The following is an 18,806-nucleotide window of genomic DNA, read 5'->3' on the forward strand; positions in this document are numbered from 1 at the left end:
CGAGCAAGTTGACGCATCTTACCATGACTTTGCAAAGGCTTTCGATAGAGTTGATCACTTAGTGCTTCTAAATAGGCTCGAAGAAATTGGTTTTTCGGAAAACTTATTGAAACTCTTTTGTAACTATTTGAGTGAAAGAGAACAATTCGTGTCCTATGGTGAGTTCAACTCTAATGCATATCCTACAAATTCTGGTGTGCCGCAGGGATCCAATTTAGGACCCCTATTGTTTTTAATTTTTATAAACAATATTCAGGGAAAGATTAAATTCGTCCGTTTTCTACTTTTTGCCGATGACATCAAACTCTTTCTGAGAATAAGATCGATAGAAGACTGTAGAAAGCTCCAGGAAGATATCGATGCAATTATTGACTGGAGTATTGATAACAAACTTGGGTTCAACTTCCAAAAATGTTCAGTGATGTGCTTTACAAGGGCACACAAGACCATATATTTTAATTACAAAATGAAAGATACGTCACTGAAGCACATGGTGACTTGCAAGGACTTGGGAATTGTGTACGACATTCGCTTAACATTTCACGCTCATATTGAAAATATCTGTAAATCAGCCACTAAGATGTTGGGTTTTGTCATACACAATTCGAAAGACTTGACCAACCTTGCAGTAATAAGGCTGCTTTACTTTAGCTTAGTGCGTAGCATTCTCGAGAATGGATCTCAGGTATGGGGGCCAGAGGACACTGTCTATGTACTAATGGTCGAGAAGATAGAAAAAAAGTTTTTACGATACCTCTACATGAGAGAGTTTGGTTATTACCCATGGCTGTTTCCAACAGCATTTATCTCGGGAATGCTGGGTATATGCAGCCTTAGTTCCAGAAGGGATGTTGCATTACTCCTGATGGCGTATAAGCTACTAAACGGTTTAGTATCAATACCAGACATTCTGGCTAAAATAGGATTTTATGTCCCGGATAATTTCGCGCGAGGCCGCCAACACAGGCTTTTGATTCTTCCTAGGTGCAGAACTAACTTACCAATGGTGATGCCCTTGGGAAGAATCACTAGGTTAATTAACTGCCTCGCAGGAAATGTGGATATTTTTCACATGTCCTACAACGTATTTAAACGTGAAATATTATTATTCAATACTTAAAATTGTAAATCTAAATTTGAAACTTTTTTCTTTGTCCCACTTGTAAATGTACCTATTTGTTATTCACTTTTTTGTAAATGTTAATTATCGATATTGCAATGTTCTGGTTCATACTGTTTTTGCAAATAAACAATAAATAAATAAATAAATAAATAAATAAATACTCTGTGAGCGGTGTGGAAAGCTGTCCCAGTGAAGTAAAGTTTGGGGTTATTTCCCTTGGTCAAGGTAAATAAAAAAATTACAGGAAAAAAATATATTTTCATAAATAAATACTATAACAAATTAAATTGTGCAATTAAAAACATCTTAAAAAATTATAATAATATACATGGCTCAATAGAAAAAAATTCGAAAAATGTGTAGGATAATTCTAGTATTAACACGAACCATAAACATTTTGTTTTGAAATTCTTTAAAAATTCAGAAAAAACGTCACCGATATCGATAGTTAGAAACCACATTTACAAATAAAAGAGCTAAATTACGTGTAACCCAGCAATATTAGAACTATGTGTACTTATAAAAGAGCTAACTTACGTATAAATCAGCAATATTAGAACTACATATATGTACATACTTATAAAAGAGCTAAATTACGTGTAAACCAGCAATATTAGAACTATTTATACTTCAATAAAAACCTGAAGAAATGCTATACCTCCTTTTCCTTCACCAAGACTTCCTTTTGGCTACAAAGATTTTGAATATCTTGGTTCAATTGACTTATGTTTTTATTCAGACTTTCTTTCTCAATTTCCAATTCCTGTTTGAATGTGTTGGCATCCAACTTCATATTTTTAATTAAAAGGAGGTAAATAGAAATAGGTATCATCCAATCGAGTCATGTTAGGTTAGATATCATCATCATGCAGCATGCAAAAAATAATTAAATACATTACAATGTTATTAATAAATAACTAAATTATCATCATAATATGGTCCCAAGAAAGCAATCATGCTGTAACTGCCACTATATTGTATGTACAAACATATTTTTATTTATTTTTGGAACAACTTAATGAGTAAAACCTCAAATTGTAATATTTAATCATTGAAGACAATAAAGTATTAAGAAAGGGTTGTTTCAGGGAATTTGAACAATTCTGCAAATTTCAACATTCATTTTCGGGTTCTGTGAGTCCTATTCAAGTTATATCATTATAGACTAGCAGTTTGACAAAACTGAAATAATAGCAGAAGTTGAAAAAATCTCTCACAGAACTTGAAAATCAACCCATACTTAATGTTTCAAATTTTTGTTGAACTTTGTCACATTATTTTTCCTCTGCAGCAATCTATCTCAGTCCCATAGATCGACATTAAGACGACTCAATTCAGTACAATTTGAATTAGTTTTTTAAACTTTAACATTTCATTTTCAAGTTTTAACAACAATATTTTGTTTGTGAAAGAATATAAAAGTTAATACAAATTTTGTACAGGTGATCGATAGCCTAGTTGGTAGAAGACTTGACGAGTAGTCGGATGGAAAACTCACACAGGTACCAAATTACACCCTTTTTACACCCCTAGTTGTTTGAAGCTCGGTTTCAAATTGGTTTAAATTAAATGGTTTAAATTAAAGTCTGTTAATATCCCATCATCAGTGTGTCAGCAGATTGTCAAATATTAAGTAGGATTATTTTTCATATCCCTCAAGCACAACAACGGATTAATCAAACAGTGATGGACTGACAACCAGCAGTCATTGTGAAACAACTAGGCCTTAGTGAGAAGGTTTGTACTATAAATCTTTTTGGTTTAAAGCATTTCTAAATAAAGTAAAATTTTCATAAATAAAATAAAGAGTTAACCACTCAGAACATTAGAACGTCAAAAGACGTAAATATGATAATAGCGGTCAAGACATTAGAACGTCTTTTCACGTAAACGCGCGAGATTTTACAAAAATTGATTTATTTCCATCACTAGTATACGGATTGCCATGATTTAAAAAACAGAGTATCGATAATGAATAACGCTACGCGTCTGTATTCAAGAATATCTATGGAACATAGAGGTGCATTATCTAAGCCGATTGAAACTGTCAAGATGTTCGTTAATAATTTATTGCGTTTCTAAATAATTTATTAAAAATATTTTAGTTTGGAGGGTTAATATTTTGAGGTGACTAATAGTTTTTAAATATATTTCTTCAATATATAAAGTGTTATTCCTTTATGCTACTCAGAAAAAAGTACATTTTTCAAGGCTTTGAAATAATGGTAAGCGATTTTTACATATTTTTGACGTTTTCATAAAATGTATATATAGATACGCAAATATTTACGTATAACAACACAATGCGATAGTGGATTTCATAATCTTTCCAAAACATTTTTTAGAATGAGGCTACGTTTCCCAAAACGTGAGTTATGAAGATTTTAGTAAAACTCGTAAATAACACAAAAATTATCACGTTCTGAAGTTCTCAAAGGGACACATAATAAATAAAATTCTATGTCTGAGAGGTTAAGCCTTCGTTTTTTTAAATACAAATATGTGTTAAGAAATTATCTTAGTCGTTCAGGAAGGGAAAAAAAGTGTTAGTAGTTAATAGTTTAAAAAGATTTGTGATCTAAGTATTTTCATACCTCTTTTTGGTTTTCTAACCGTGTTTTTGTGAGAGTTATTTCTGATAGTTCATTTTGTAAATTTGCAACAGTTTTGTTAATCTCCTCCTTCTCCTGAGCATGTTTGTCTGTTAAAGAAGCTAGTTCTTGTTTCAGTGTCTCCATTTCTGTTTTGGCGTCATTTGCACTTTGGACATGAACACTGTTCACTCTGTTAAAACAAAAATAAAATATTAATAACTTACAATCAATCTGACAAATACTAATTATTATTTAAATTGCTTTAAAAATAATTGCTTTAACGCCAAGATGGATCAAAGTAAAAGAGTGTAACTTGAAAAAAATCACTATGGTCTAATAATAGGATATTTTCACATTATGTGTACACTTTGTCAAAAAAATTAAGGAGATGATTCTACATCATATTTTAAGTAAATTTAATATTCAAACCATATTATTTTTTAACGTTTTTATGTCATGGAAGACTGGTGAGTCATGGAAATCCAGGGCAGACAGGAATGCCAGAGAGATTTATGGAACTCCAGAGACATACAAAGAAAAGTCTTGTGAGAGTCATGGAACTCCAGAGACAGACAAAGAAGTCTTGTGAGAGTCATGGAACTCCAAAGACAGACAAAGAAGTCTTGTGAGAGGCAGGCAAATGCGGAAGCAGATAGGAAATTCGGGGAAATTAATGGAACTCCAGAGACAGACAAAGAAGTCGTGTAAGAGTCATGGAACTCCAAAGACAGACAAGGAAGTCTGGTGAGAGTAATGGAACTCAAATCACATCAGGAAGACAGATTACATTGATAATAATAAATCTTACTTGGAATTTTCACTTTGACGAACTTGATGAGCAGCCTGCAGAGTCGCTAGGCTTCCTTCTAGTTCTGTGGCCGTCTTCTTGTAAGATACCACTTGCTTGTCACAATCTGCTTTCTATTAAAAATACATGAGCAGTTTAGATCAATGATAAAGAATAAAAAAAATGTATACATAACGTAACGGTTACAAAACTGTATTATATAAGCAAGGACAATGCAACAAAGTGTAAGGAGTGTGTGTCTAAAGGTATGAAAGTGACAAGGAATGATGATGATCAGCTCATCATCACAAACGAGCAACCATCACACGAAGCAATAAAAATAATAATTGATTACTGTCATTGCCAATAATCTATAAGGGTGGAAAGGACAGAAAATTAACAATAAATTAAGCATCTATAATAGGTCGCGCAATTAAAGTTCAGGCGGCCAACACATTCTTAGGACTACTGTGTCTATTGGTGCCTACGAAAATTCACTGAGAAGCTGCCTCTTGTCACAAGTATACAGTGATTTAAATATTTATTAGTAAAGTTTTTACATTAATTTCAGTAGAACAAGTTTGAAATATGCTGTACGCAAGCAATGTATCCGTATGAGTACTATGTTTGAATCAACTCTCGCTCCGATACCTATAAGCTACAATAAAATATAAAAATAAACTTGCCTGTCTAATTAGAACAATATGTTCTTCCCTCATTTGTGTATAGGCCGATTTAAGTTTTTGGAATTTTTCTTCAAAGCTTTTTGCACGGTCCTCAGCAGCAACTATCCTTTCTGTAAAACCACAATTTATAGGTATTTTGAACATAATGAAAATGTTACTTTATGGATATTCTTAATGAGCAGAAATAACAGTAAAATGGAGTGTACAAGTTCGTTGTGATTGCAACGCCTAAATCTTTTCGCCTTCCAAAGAATTATCAAATTTTGACACTGTGTTCATACGCGCTAATCTACGAATGGGCCCAACCGATTTCAATGAAATTTCGTGAATGTGTTCAGTTGGTTCCAACTTGAAATATAGGATAGTTTTGAACCCAAAAATAAAAATGTATATTTTTCAACAATTTTTTTTTTCAGATTTCTCTTTCAAAAATACATACAACCACAAATTTTAACTTCCCTACATAGAAGACTGTGGCAGGACAATGTCTTATTATTATAAGATGCATTCCAAATGTTTGAGTTGAATTCTAACTGGTTTCTAATCTTAATATATAAAAATTTTGCATGCATATCGTCGCTCTAGTTAATTTTTATCAAACAGACCAAAACGTAAATCGGGAGAAGTAACGCTTCAAAGTTTTTTTTACGAAAAACGCATATACAATGAAATTAACTTATTCTAAGCTTACTAAATTGATTTGAAGTGATAGAAATTATTATTTTTAAGTAAAATTCATTCCAAATGTTTAAAATTACGCAGAAAACACATTTTTAATTTGGATGTAGGACAAAGTGTTGGATAAACACGCTCGGAATGTTGTTTAATTTTGGTGGACTTAAGACAAACCGCACCTTAAAAACACATAAAAATATTTAAAAAAATATATATCACTTGTATCGTATAAATAAATGCTTTCTGAGAACAACTGCACACTTAACTCAATTTCGCCAAAAATGGACTGTTGGACAAAAACGAACTAGAGCGACGATATGTTAAAGCTAGCAAAACTCGAAAAGTAGTTGACCGTTTTCACTGAAAATTTCAAAGTTTGTTGTTATTAGTGCTAGGAGTGTTTAGAGATGTTTAGTTGGTAGAAAAAGTTGGGGACGCCCGAGGAATACTTAACGCAATATATCTGCACCGTAATGAGATACAGAGTCGAATTAAAGTCAAAACGAGAGTCAGCCCGAGAAAGACATTAGCAATAGTGAAAAATTGCGGGGGATCCACTTGTATATTATATTAAAGAAAATATTAAAACACCCACGCTCAAATTCTGGTGCAGAAGGTATTGGCTTCTGCTGGTCCATAAGAATACTGCGCTGTCTTTTTTCATGTTCCAAATCATCCTGCAAAACAAATCATTAAATTATTTAATTTTGTAAAAGCAAAAATTTATTATTTATGTTTAGATATTATCTACTACACCTGTAGAATTGGTAATTATACAAAATTTATAGAACACTGAAAAACGGGTTGTTCTGTGAATGTCCTATCCAAATTCAGTTTTCTTCCAAGTACTGCGAAAAAATCGGCCCATGATGAAATAATAACAGAACTTGAATAGACCTTTCAGTGAACGTGAATTTTAACTTTGAAACTGGTAACTTTTAACATATAATAATAATAAAATTTTGATAAATGTTCAAATTCTGTGAAACCGGTCACAAGAAATTTTTGAAAAATGTGAAAAGAAAAATCAGAAAAAAGATTTAGAATTTAATTTAATTTAAATTTATTTTATTTTATGGGTAACTGTCATAATATTAAGCGAGGTTAGGTTAGGCCTATTTGAGTCGGCAAAAATTTGTACATCCAAGTTTACAAATGTCTAATTTATTATTACATATATACACTTATTTATTACAATTTATTTTTTATTACATTTTCTTTTGATTAATATGAATCCTACAATCCAGATTACATTGTGGACATTAAAACTACAGTTAGATGTTATTGGAGGTTGCATTTTTACATAATATGATTCTGACGTATACATGAAATACAAGAGAATTCAACACAGAAACTCATTTAGATTTTTATAATACTTAACAATATTAATTGAGAAAGTACCTTAGCTGCATTGAGTTGGCTTTCTAAAGAAACAATACGTTCATTTACGGACATCATAGTAGCTCGGTGATCAGCTATCATGCTGTGGATTTCACTCCTGAAATGTTAATTTTATTTTTAAATAATAGTTTTCATGAATCCTGGTACATTTAGGGGGTATTTCACCCTCCTCTCTATAACCTATCAAAAGCACTATTCATGGGATAAGGTATTTTCGAATTACGATAATTATTTATAAGTCCAAGTCCAAGTTTACTATTCGGTACTCGAACCTATGAATATACATTATTATTTTGAGATTTTTACCTCCTGCCAGTACTTATTTATTTTAATAAAGTTGCCCAATTCCACCTCATGCTTAATATGCAAATTTTTTTTAAATAATACAACTTAATTACTACAAGAAAAATCTGCATATATGTAAGGGGAGGTAAACATGCACAAAATAAGTTTTAGTTTGGGTTATTTTAATAATTTATGCATATTTCCTAACCTTGACACTTACAACAAATGTTGGATGATACAAATAAGAAAAAACACGGTGGTCGCACATGAAATTTTGAACTTTGATTGAGAAAAAATAGAACTTTAATGCATCTTAATACGATCGCTTCGAATTCTACGGCATGCAAAAAGGCTCTTTAAAAAAACAACACTTAATTTCAACTTAAATATCGAATGGAGACAACTATTTAAGTCAGGGGTTTAAGTAGCACATGCACAAAATAGGTTTTTAGGGTTTAGTTTGGGTTATTTTAATAATTTGTGCATATTTCCTAACCTTCAAACTTAACTTTGACACAAAATGCAACTTTAATGCATCTTTTACCATCTCCCACCACATAAACAGTTATTTCTTGTAGTAATTAAGTTGAAACCAAGTGTTGTTTATAATTTTTTTGCGTATTAAGTGTGCAACGGAATCCAATAAGATTAATGTTGTTTTTTGTAGAAATTAAGTTGAAACCAAGTGTTATTTAAAAACATTTGTTTTTAAATTCTGATAAAATGTCATACCAAAGACTGCAGATGGACTGGCTAACACAATCATCAGAATCCATTTGATCTTTTAATATTTTATTCAGGGTATTATACAAAAATTCAATGTGCTCAGTTTACTGGAATTTTGTTTAAAAATTGTTCTTTTGTTTTAATGTTTTGTAATGTCTGATTCAAATAATTAGAATAGAAAAAAGATATTAAAAAATTATTCTCCTGTAAGTAGGTTGATTCTCGTGTTAGGTTGGATGAAAACTAACCCGTTTAAATGTTTTTTTTGGGTGGGTGGTTAGGTACTATTCTACATAACTTTTTGTAATACTAACCTCAATCGTGATATTTCAGATTGTAAATGTTCAATCAGATTATCTCGTTCTACTATGGGGTCAGAGGGCTGTGAAGACTGGGGGCCGGCGTAATCTACAAAGTCTGAAGGGGTATCGGGACTTGTCAACTGAAAGAATAAAATTGCATGGCATAATCTGGTAATGTTATCAAAATTAATAATTATATGTTGATACTATAATATGACCTTCAAAAAATATTTGTAATATGAAGCATCAATTGGAAGAAGAAGTCGGCGACACCGGAGGAAGACATGGCACGATCAAGTGAACTATTCTCGATCCAAGTTAAGAACGTCCTGCTGGCGTACCAAATTAGGTTTGTTCTGCGCATACCACCCCCCCCCCCCCCCCCGCTTCGTTCCTTCACCATCGCTCGGCTGCGATTCTTCCTGTCTCCGCTCATAATTCAGTATGTCCTTGGCTTTAGTTCTAAGTGCCCGCGTTTAGAGAAATTAACCCATTCAGACCCGATTGCGATAAAATGGATTTTCAGCCGATATGTCCAAATTTACTATCACCAATTACGAAAAACAAAAAAGGACAGGTACACATTATTTATTTGTTATTTGTATGACTATTCGATTTGCAACAATGCATTTTTATAATTCAAGGATATAGATAGGTAATATATGTATAAAATTTGTGAATGTTGGTGTTGATCGGTTTTATTTACGATGTGGTCAATGGTTAAACAGCATGTCAAAGTAAACAATACATCCTTCAAAATAAGTGATGTAAGACGACTCATGCAAGAAGGTATCGAAAAAGTTATGCCAGAGCATTGGAGTAACTTTGTTCGACATATTATTGGTATCAAAAAATTTTTTTGGAATATCAATCACATTGTTGATGAACTCGAGGACAATAATAATAATTTGTTAGCTTTTGACATTTCAAATGAATCATCTGAGGAATTTTTTTTTTTTTTGTAATGGAAATGATGATATTTTCAACTTTGGATTGATTTCTTAGCTGATTTGATAAATATGATGCCAAATAAAGTACAATATATATTGTAATACTATCATCATCATTATTAGAATATATAAAATAATTAATTTATTAAAATAGTGGGTCTGAATGTGTTAACGCTCGTCCTTGTAGAAGTGGGGAGAAGGGGCGGAGACATGCGCGTCCACCGGTTGTTCTAATGTTGGACCGAGAATAGATACTTGAGTCGGGCCATGTCAAGAGTCAGAATAATAGAAGAGTGTGTATGGGACGATGTATAAATGTGAATGAGGCAAGGAGTGTGTACCAAGACCGAGTTGTTCGGCGGTCCGTCTTCTCTGCCTACCCTGCAGTAGCAATATGATGGGTAGTTAGTTAGTAGTTAGTGTCAATTTTTTTAATGCTTGGTGCAATATTTTGACATATGACAACAATCGAGGGGTTTTATTTTTTGATAAAATAAGTGTCAACGCGTATAGCTAAAAAGTGTATGTGGGGCATTTTTGCAGGTCGGTAGGTATGCCAAGTCTAGACAATCGTTCGTCTTTGGGTTGCAGAAAGTAAAGTTTGTTTGACTCAAATAATGTATTTATTTTTAAACCAACCTGACTAGATGTATCGGAAGTATCAATCAAGTTTCCAACCAGATCCTGTTCTTCAGTGTACTGCTCCTCAGGTGGCAAGATCACTACCGGGGGCACATAAGTTCTAAGTTCACTCTGAATCAAGAAATTGGGTGGGTTGGACGGCAGTGTCGGAACGTTGATCAAATTCTTAAAGTACTGCATCGCGTGGGTCTTTTGGTAGAACTTCTTGAGCAATTTGAATTGTTTCAGGAAGCGTTCTCGGTGGCCAGATAAGGTGTCGGGAGGTAGCATGGAGTGGAGCTTGAAGAGGAGCTTCACGGAGAAATCATAGAGCTGGTTGGAGTCTTGTACGCAGGGCAGGATGGGAGCCAGTCGACATTGGCCGGAACTCATCATTGAGGAGGTGCGATTGTCGATTGAATCAAATACTGAAAAAAATCATAAAATAATATACGCTTCAATGTGGTATTGAAATCCTTTTAAAATCAACTTGTACTTGTAGTTGTACAAAATAAACTTTAAAGCAATATGAATAACAGTAGAACTCACTTGCAGTTTGAAGAGTTAGAATGTCATCCATGTAATCAAATATCTCCACTGACATCTGGAAGCTGTGAAAAGAAATAAAAACTTCTATTTATTGAAATCAAATATCTCACTCACATCTGGAAGAAGCTGTGAATATAAATAAAATCTTATATTTATTGACATCAAATATCTATACTGACATCTGGAAGTTGCGAAAATAAATAAAAATTTATATTTATTGAAAATGCAGTGATATTTTAAGCATTGGGTGGAAAAAAGGCATTATCAGTCTATCGCCGTTTATTTTGTTATTAGCTCAAACTATAGCCTGTTCCCTGTTTTACCCCATGACAAAAACTCATTTCAATCTGACATATATAGATGTGTCTATGTGTTAAATAATAGACTAGTATTGGTTAGATGGGTGGAAAAAGGGCCTAATACCTGTGTGCAATAAAATGCATTCTGTGAATATTTAGGAAAGATATGTCATCCTTTACTATATAATATCTAATAATAGATAGTTTTCCCTTGTTTTGTATTCATGTTTAAACATAAAGATTCATTTTTTAACCAACCTGACTAGATTGATCACCCAACATAAAGATTCATCGAAATATAATCTGCCAAAAACTTTGAGTGCGATTATCTCAGAATGCAATTTTAGTGATAACGCCTCTTTTCCACCAAATGCTTAATTTGATTGTAACAAAAAAACATTTATCATATATGAGATCACATACAAGAAAAACGTTATCAACCAGAGGTTTCTGCATAAACTTTATTTAAAATTTTACAGTATAATATTACTATAAAACTACATTTATATTAACTACTTTTGAAAGATAGTTTGACTCTGTAAGATAATGGAGGTTTATAAAACTATCTAACTTACTAGTTGTTGATGTCATTTTCTCCAATCGCATCTAACTCCTCGGCTGTTAGTTGGAGGTTGCCAGGGAATCGATGATTGCGCTGATGGAAGTTGATCTTGGTAATCATCAATGTGGCATACAGCTGAATAAGTTTGCCGTATCCTTCTTTTAAATGAACCTATAATCATAGAAAATAATACTATTTATTTTTTAACAAGATGTGGCAACCACTCTAGAACAAACATAACGTTCGATAGCAAAGTTACAATCTCGTCCAAGTAAGAGAGCCTCATGAAAAATATTTAGGGGTGCAAAAGGAGACTGCAGCCTGATTCACCAATTCCATTCACAGCCTGACTTTTGCTCTAGCAACAGTGTAAAATAAGAATTTTGGACTGCGGACTGAGAATTGGGAGGACTGTGGACGGAAAACATGCGAGCATTCTAAAATTATCCTTATTAGAATAATTTGCGATGCGAATTTAGCCTTAATGCTTCGAAAAATGTATGAAAAACAATATTAGCATCGTTTGGGCTAATAAAACATTAGGTTACACTTTTGATTTTTATGAAAAAGATAGCAATGAATGATCTCGATGGTCGAGTTTTTGAACCATCCACAAATCAATCGAAAAAATGACAAATAATGTATAAATCCTTTCTGACCCCTTGATGGTTCGTTCGGAGCATAGATAATAATAACAAAGAAACCCATACTACTGCAAATCGCATCTATGCACTGCGGTGCCCTGCCATGTCCGGTTAAAATGGTACAAATAACTAATATATGTATATATGAGTTTTACTGGAAAGGTAAAAAGGAATATGTATAAAGATTCACAGTTCGCTTTGCGATTATATAGGGGACCCTTCTTCGAATGTTACGTAATTTTTACATTCAGGTATCTATGTAAAGGATAAATTAAAATATTGATTCAAAAATACTCCATACCATAAGAATGAAATGTTAAAATATCTAATTACAGTAAGATAAGTACTTACCCATAGCTTCCCAAGGTCTTCGATCATCCCGGTGTGGCGCTGCGACTGCTCCAGGCAGTTGTAGTGCCCCTCCCTCAGGATGATGTGCAGCACGTGGCAGAACTTCCACGCCACAATCCGGTTCTCCTGTAGCGGGAGGCGTAACGCCACAACCTTTAACAAGAATATTTGCTCTATGAACCTTCCCAAATATTTCCACTCCCAAGATGACACACCACCTTATTGTTTGAACATTCAAGTTATTTACATATTTCTCTGTTGAAAAGTTTTGAAAATAAGTTTACATGGTAGGTATGTCATAATATAATGTATTAATTTTAATATTAATTCAAATTAAATTAATGTTTTTTAATCCATTCATGGGTTAAATATTTGGCCTCCGGGAGTACGTAGCAATCCCAGCAAACGACAGGTCCTTCTCATATCATTCTGCAGACTGTAGAGTTGGTCGGTCTGTCGAGTTAGTCGGACTCTCGAGTTAGCCAGACTGTTGAGTCAGTTGGACTGTCTAGTTAGTCAGACTGTCGAGTTAGTCGGACTCTCGAGTTATCCAGACTGTTGAGTCAGTTGAACTGTCTAGTTAGTCAGACTGTCGAGTTAGTCGGACTGTCGAGTTGGCATGGACTGTCGAGTCAGTTGTATTGTTGAGTTAGTTAGACTGTCGAGTTAGTCAGCTCGTCGAGTTAGCCAGTCTATCAAGTTAGTCGGTCTGTAGAGTTAGTCAAACTGTGAGTTAGTTGGACTGTCAAAAACGATCTTTGAAATAAAAACATAAATGGCGGTAATTGGGCTATTCATTACTGTTCTGCGGCAAAATGAATGAGGTTATTATTTCTAGGAAGATGTGAGTGGATAAATACTTTATTACATACCCAGAAGGTGACGGCACCTTTCTCGTGGAAGGTGCCGATAATGGTGCTGCGGACATGCTTCTGCTTCACCGGAGTCTCCACCGGGTTGATGGCCTTACCGATGCTCTGGGTCTGAAACGTAAACCAAACTCTATTAGCTGATTGCTGGTTGTTGGAGGATTGCGGTAGCATTTGAAATGAAAAGGGAAATTTTATATAGTGACACATAATAGTCTCAGCCAGGCGCATGGTGGCATATTGTTGTGAGGCAAAAGGGATGGAGATGAAGAAGAAAGATTAGAGGAAGGGCGCAATATCCTGGCAGTATAGATAATCATTCCGTTTTAATAGGAAGCGAGTATATGAAAATATTGTGAAAAATAATAAATATATTCCTTGTAAGAAAAACATATAAAAGGTAAAATATGAAATATTGTTAATAATTTATTATTAATAGTAGCTGTATTAGGTTGCCTCAGTAGATCAGTGGTTTAAAGAGGTCGCCCCGGAAACAAATCCCGGTTACAAGTACATAATACATAATTTTTAATTTATATATTTTTATAGCCAAGTTTAACCAGTCAGATACCTGTTAAAGCATCTTCCACTCTAAATCTGAATAAGATATAGACTTGCTATAAAATCGCCATTTTGTAATTTAATGCGAATAAATGACATAATATTATTTTTAATATATATTTTATTATTATGTAATCCCAATATAAAATCCACAAGTTTAATTTAAATACAGGAAGAAATAATAATATCTACTAGAATATGTGAATCTAGGTTGATCTCATTATACTGAAACAAACGTTTCAGTTTCTGCAAAAATAATTACTCACGAGCGCAGACCAGAACCAAACAAAAACGAAAAAATATAAATAAAACATGAATGAAAGGGAAATCATCACAAACCATTTACATTGAAATCATTATAAATTTTAAAATCATTAACAAATAATGCTTCACTTGCATGCTTTTATTTGAATTGAATGCAAATATTTTAATGAACCCACTAACAAATTTTTTTTAACTATTCACAGTAGAACCACGCGTATAAAAAAATATGTTTTAAATTTTCTCTTATTTAATAAAAAGAAACCAAATTCACTCTGAAATCAAAAGGTTTTTAGGTAGGTACTTAAATACCTACTTACTTAATTTTAAACCATATATTTTATGTAACATTTTTTTTATTTCAAACAAGAATTATACAATTTTTCCATAGAAACGTCACTATTGTATATTGTTATATAGGAACCTTGGGTCACTATCTCAATGACAATTGTTTTTTCAAACATTCTTCAGACAGGCAAATAAGAAAGTCCAAATAAACACGACGATTTCTCTTTTGAAAACAAGAATCTTTACTTAACCAATGGCTACCATCTTGAAACGGAACATACAAACAAAATTACAGACAGACGAAATGCAAAACGGTTAAAACAGGACTGCGCTAGGCTTAGTCAATAATAAATTCACTTCCATGTTTGTGCTGTCTCTGTTTTTTTTTATAAAAAAAGGCCTGAATATGCTCTTTATAATATACTGTTATAAAATTCTACGCTGATTTTAGTTTATTTTAATATAGCTACCAACATTGGGTCAGTCTTTCAAACTCGATGTTTGACATTTTTGAAGTGAATATTAAAAATAAATATATTAAATACAGCTTTAACGAAATATCATTATTTGATTAATTTCTATGATCTTGAACCCTAAAATAGTTGATATCCATATTTAAAAAATATAGCTCGATTTTAGGTATGTGGACTTATGTATATATGACTGCAGAGGTCAATAAAGATCACTTTTCTAGTTCGCAAAAAGGGTCAGATGTTTAAAATTGTTAACTTTTCTAAAACTGTTGCAGAACTTTAAAAAACTATTAAAATATATATTTTATTTAAATCATTCTGCAAGTGGCTCATTGGCCAAATTTTAAAGTGAATTTATGAGATCTGTTGTGTGAAATATCATAATAATATAATGTATGTAAATGATAATTACATCAGATAACATTACTACTGTTACTTTTTTACTTACATAATTGGCATAGATGGCATTCATTTGAATTTTTATGCAATAATCTGTTGATTTTGTTATCACGTCGGTACCTAGAGTAATAACTGAATATTGCTAATCAAGGAATAAGATTATTACAAATTACAGTGGTACCTCGACATACGAGTGCCCCTACATACGAGTTTTTCGAGATACGAGCCAGCGAGCGAGTGATTTTTTGCTTTGAATTACGAGCGAAATTCGAGATACGAGTTCGGTTTAGCAGGTCGGCCGGTAGCATCTGATCTTTTTAATGACACTTGCCTAACTCATTTCCGGAACATTCTGAGAGGGAGGAAGAAACAAACCTCCTTGGACATGTTTTTTTCTAAACGGCCTACAGGTGAAAGCGAGAAAAATGTAGCGAAAAAGGCAAAGACCAGTAAGGATATCTAATTTATTTATTTACATTCTCTTTTTTGTTTTTGTACAATAAATATTTGTCATTTATAAATACGTTTTTATTATTCAAAACCACGTTACAAAATTAACTGGGGTGACATATTGGGGGTTGGGACGGATTAATGGTAGTCTAATTGTTTTGTATGGGGAAATCTGCATCGATATACGAGTAATTCAAGATACGAGCAAGGTTGCGGAACGAATTAAACTCGTATGTCGAGGTACCACTGTATATTTGAACAAAATTACAATATAACTATTCAAACATAACGATTCCATATCGTCCCATAGCTTACAACACCGCTCAAGTCGAAAATTGGCGGTTTTCACATTTTAATGCCGATAGATAGAGCTGCTCATTGCGCGTCTAACCATTGGTCACATGATATAGATTTCAGTCAATTAGAAGCCTTAATTAAAAAAGTAGTAACAGCGCGCAAGTCGGTTAGCCTCTCAACACCGCACAAGTCGTTAGTCTGTCATACATTTCTCGTAAGAGTACTTCGCGCTCCGTGATTATTATATTTTTATGTGAGTTTTATCGCTGAAAGGTCTTTGCAAGATGTTTTAATAGAAGATTAAGAGGTAAGCTATATAATACAGTAATGTTTATTGATTATCACATAATATTCATATAGAAAGAAATCATTATTGAATATCTTCATTTACTTAAGCGGTGTTTACTAACCAGCTTTTTTAACTTGGGCGGTGTTTCAAAATGTATTTTATTTCTTTGAGGAAGCTCAATAATTGAAATACACTATGGATGGAGAAGAAATTGATTCATGGAGTTCAGGTGATGATGGTGTTTTGCAAGAAATCTAAACTCAGATCATGTGACAACATAACGAACAAAAGCGGCAATATTTATTTGAAAATTTCTGGAAGAACATGAACTGGGAGCAGCAAAGATCATTTATAACTTCTCATGTTAATAAAGTACCAAAGAAAATTTAAAAAAATCCAGAAATCATCCAAAAGAACTGATAGTCGAACTTACGTTTTCAAGATTGATAATGTACGTCACCAAGTCTTTAAAAAAATGTTCTTGGCCACTCTTGGCATTAAAGATTCGTTTATAAGATATTGGCTGACAAAAACAGACTGTGCCATGCCTCCAGATTTGTCTACTTCAACCAGTAACCGCAGAAATCCAGAGAAAATTGAAGACCACAAATATGTTGAAAAGTTTTTAGCAGGTCTTCCAAAGATGCCGTCGCATTACTGTCGTGCTACATCACGAGAATACTTAGAACCAATTTTCTCGAACATGACACAGCTCTACCACACATATCAAGAGATTTGTGAGTTAGAGGGTAGAGAATGCCTTGGTCGTAAATTATTCGACAAATTATTTTTGAAACTCAATCTGAGCCTATTCTACCCGAAGAAAGATCAATGTAACGATTGTTGCAGTCATAAAACTGGAAACATTACGGATGAAGAATACGCACAACATGTTTTGAAGAAAGATCGAGCCAGGAGAGAGAAAGATACTGACAAAGATATTGCACAGTCCGGAGCTTGTCATGTATTCACACAGGATGTTGAATCGGTAAAATTGGCTCCGTATCTTCAAGCTAATGCAATTTATTATAAAACTAAATTATGCATCCATAATTTTACATTATACAATTTAGCAACTAAAGAAGTAATGTGTTATTGGTTCGATGAGTCAAATAGCACACTTGAAGCCTTTGTTTTTGCTTCATGCTTAGTAGACTATCTAGAGAAAGTTTTGAGCCAGAAATTATTGCCTGTGATTTTATATTCCGATGGTTGTTGTGCTCAAAATCGCTATGATACCTTAAGCAATGCTTTATTACGTTTAGCGATTGAAAAAAAATATTGTAATTACTCAAAAGTACCTGGTAAAAGGCCATACCCTCATGGAATGTGATTCCGTACACAGTGCAATAGAGTGTAAATTAAAAGGTAAAGAAATTTACCTTCCACAACAATACATGGCTATTACTAAAACCGCTAGGAGTGATCCTATGACTTACGAAGCTCGTTATTTGGACTATACCTTTTTTACCGACTTTTCGAAAGAATTAATTTATAAATATATACGGCCTTGTAAAAAAGCAGGTGACCCAGTCGTCACAGATGTACGTATGCTAGAATACAGACCAAATGGCACAATTTGGTAAAAAATTGGTTTTGATGACGAGCTTCAGCCGTTACCACATCGTCCCACGCCAATTAACAGCATTAAACAAATAAATCACCTGCAGAAATTGTATGCAGCTAGAATACCAATTACAAATCGGAAGTATAAAGATTTGTAAGACCTAAAAAGTGTATTACCATCTAGTTGCCACTCTTTTTATGATGACCTTCCGCACAGCAATCGCTAAAGACTGCAACTAACTATTAGACTAGAGATTTCGAGTATATTTTTTTATTTTTATAATTTTATTACCATTATATCTTGTTTAGTTGGAGTTTATTAAAGACTATGTTTTAAATATTTTCATGGTAAAATAAAAAAATAATAATAATAATTGCACTTAGGTACGCTCTAAAGGTTCGTGTGTCACCAAATAACTTTAAGCAATTGATCTCAACAATGTTATTCTTAAGATTTAGGTTATAAATACCTATTTATAACGATTGTTAATTATTTTTGAAATATTTCTTCATAAAAACTTTTCTTTGTAAATCATCTTTAATACCTTATTCCCTAACATTTCCGCAAGCAACACCGCCTAAATCTAATAAAATATCAGTCAACACAGCTCAAGTCATAAAATAAAAGTTAAAATAAAGTAAATTGTCAAAGTAAGTATAAATAATTATTTCTTAACCTCTAACTAGGGTATTTATTAAGTAATAACAGAAAAAATCCACCGAGTTTTTAAAATAAACAGTTTTTTTCGTCTCCTGTAAAGTTGGTAAAAATGACTTATGCGGTGTTGTTAGCTAAGG

At 33.0% G+C, this 18,806-nt stretch overlaps 1 protein-coding gene across 3 annotated transcripts in view; it reads right to left on the reverse strand.

Moving 5' to 3' along the window:
* The window catches only part of Hip1 (Huntingtin interacting protein 1), a 91,207-nt gene that overhangs the window by 16,478 nt on the left and 55,923 nt on the right, over positions 1-18,806 (reverse strand). For all 3 annotated transcript variants that reach the window (XM_089636593.1, XM_089636594.1, XM_089636595.1), the window contains 11 exons: positions 13,428-13,538; positions 12,556-12,708; positions 11,574-11,731; positions 10,700-10,761; positions 10,169-10,578; positions 8,592-8,719; positions 7,267-7,363; positions 6,461-6,542; positions 5,191-5,300; positions 4,526-4,638; positions 3,718-3,907 (listed from right to left, as the gene is read on the reverse strand). In XM_089636593.1, the coding sequence (XP_089492719.1) occupies positions 3,718-3,907; positions 4,526-4,638; positions 5,191-5,300; positions 6,461-6,542; positions 7,267-7,363; positions 8,592-8,719; positions 10,169-10,578; positions 10,700-10,761; positions 11,574-11,731; positions 12,556-12,708; positions 13,428-13,538 (1,614 nt within the window). The remainder of the gene's footprint in view (positions 1-3,717; positions 3,908-4,525; positions 4,639-5,190; positions 5,301-6,460; positions 6,543-7,266; positions 7,364-8,591; positions 8,720-10,168; positions 10,579-10,699; positions 10,762-11,573; positions 11,732-12,555; positions 12,709-13,427; positions 13,539-18,806) is intronic.

Source organism: Hesperophylax consimilis, chromosome 10 (assembly GCF_061612785.1).
Source record: "Hesperophylax consimilis isolate HC1 chromosome 10, BYU_Hcon_1.0, whole genome shotgun sequence".
NCBI classification, from domain to species: domain Eukaryota; kingdom Metazoa; phylum Arthropoda; class Insecta; order Trichoptera; family Limnephilidae; genus Hesperophylax; species Hesperophylax consimilis.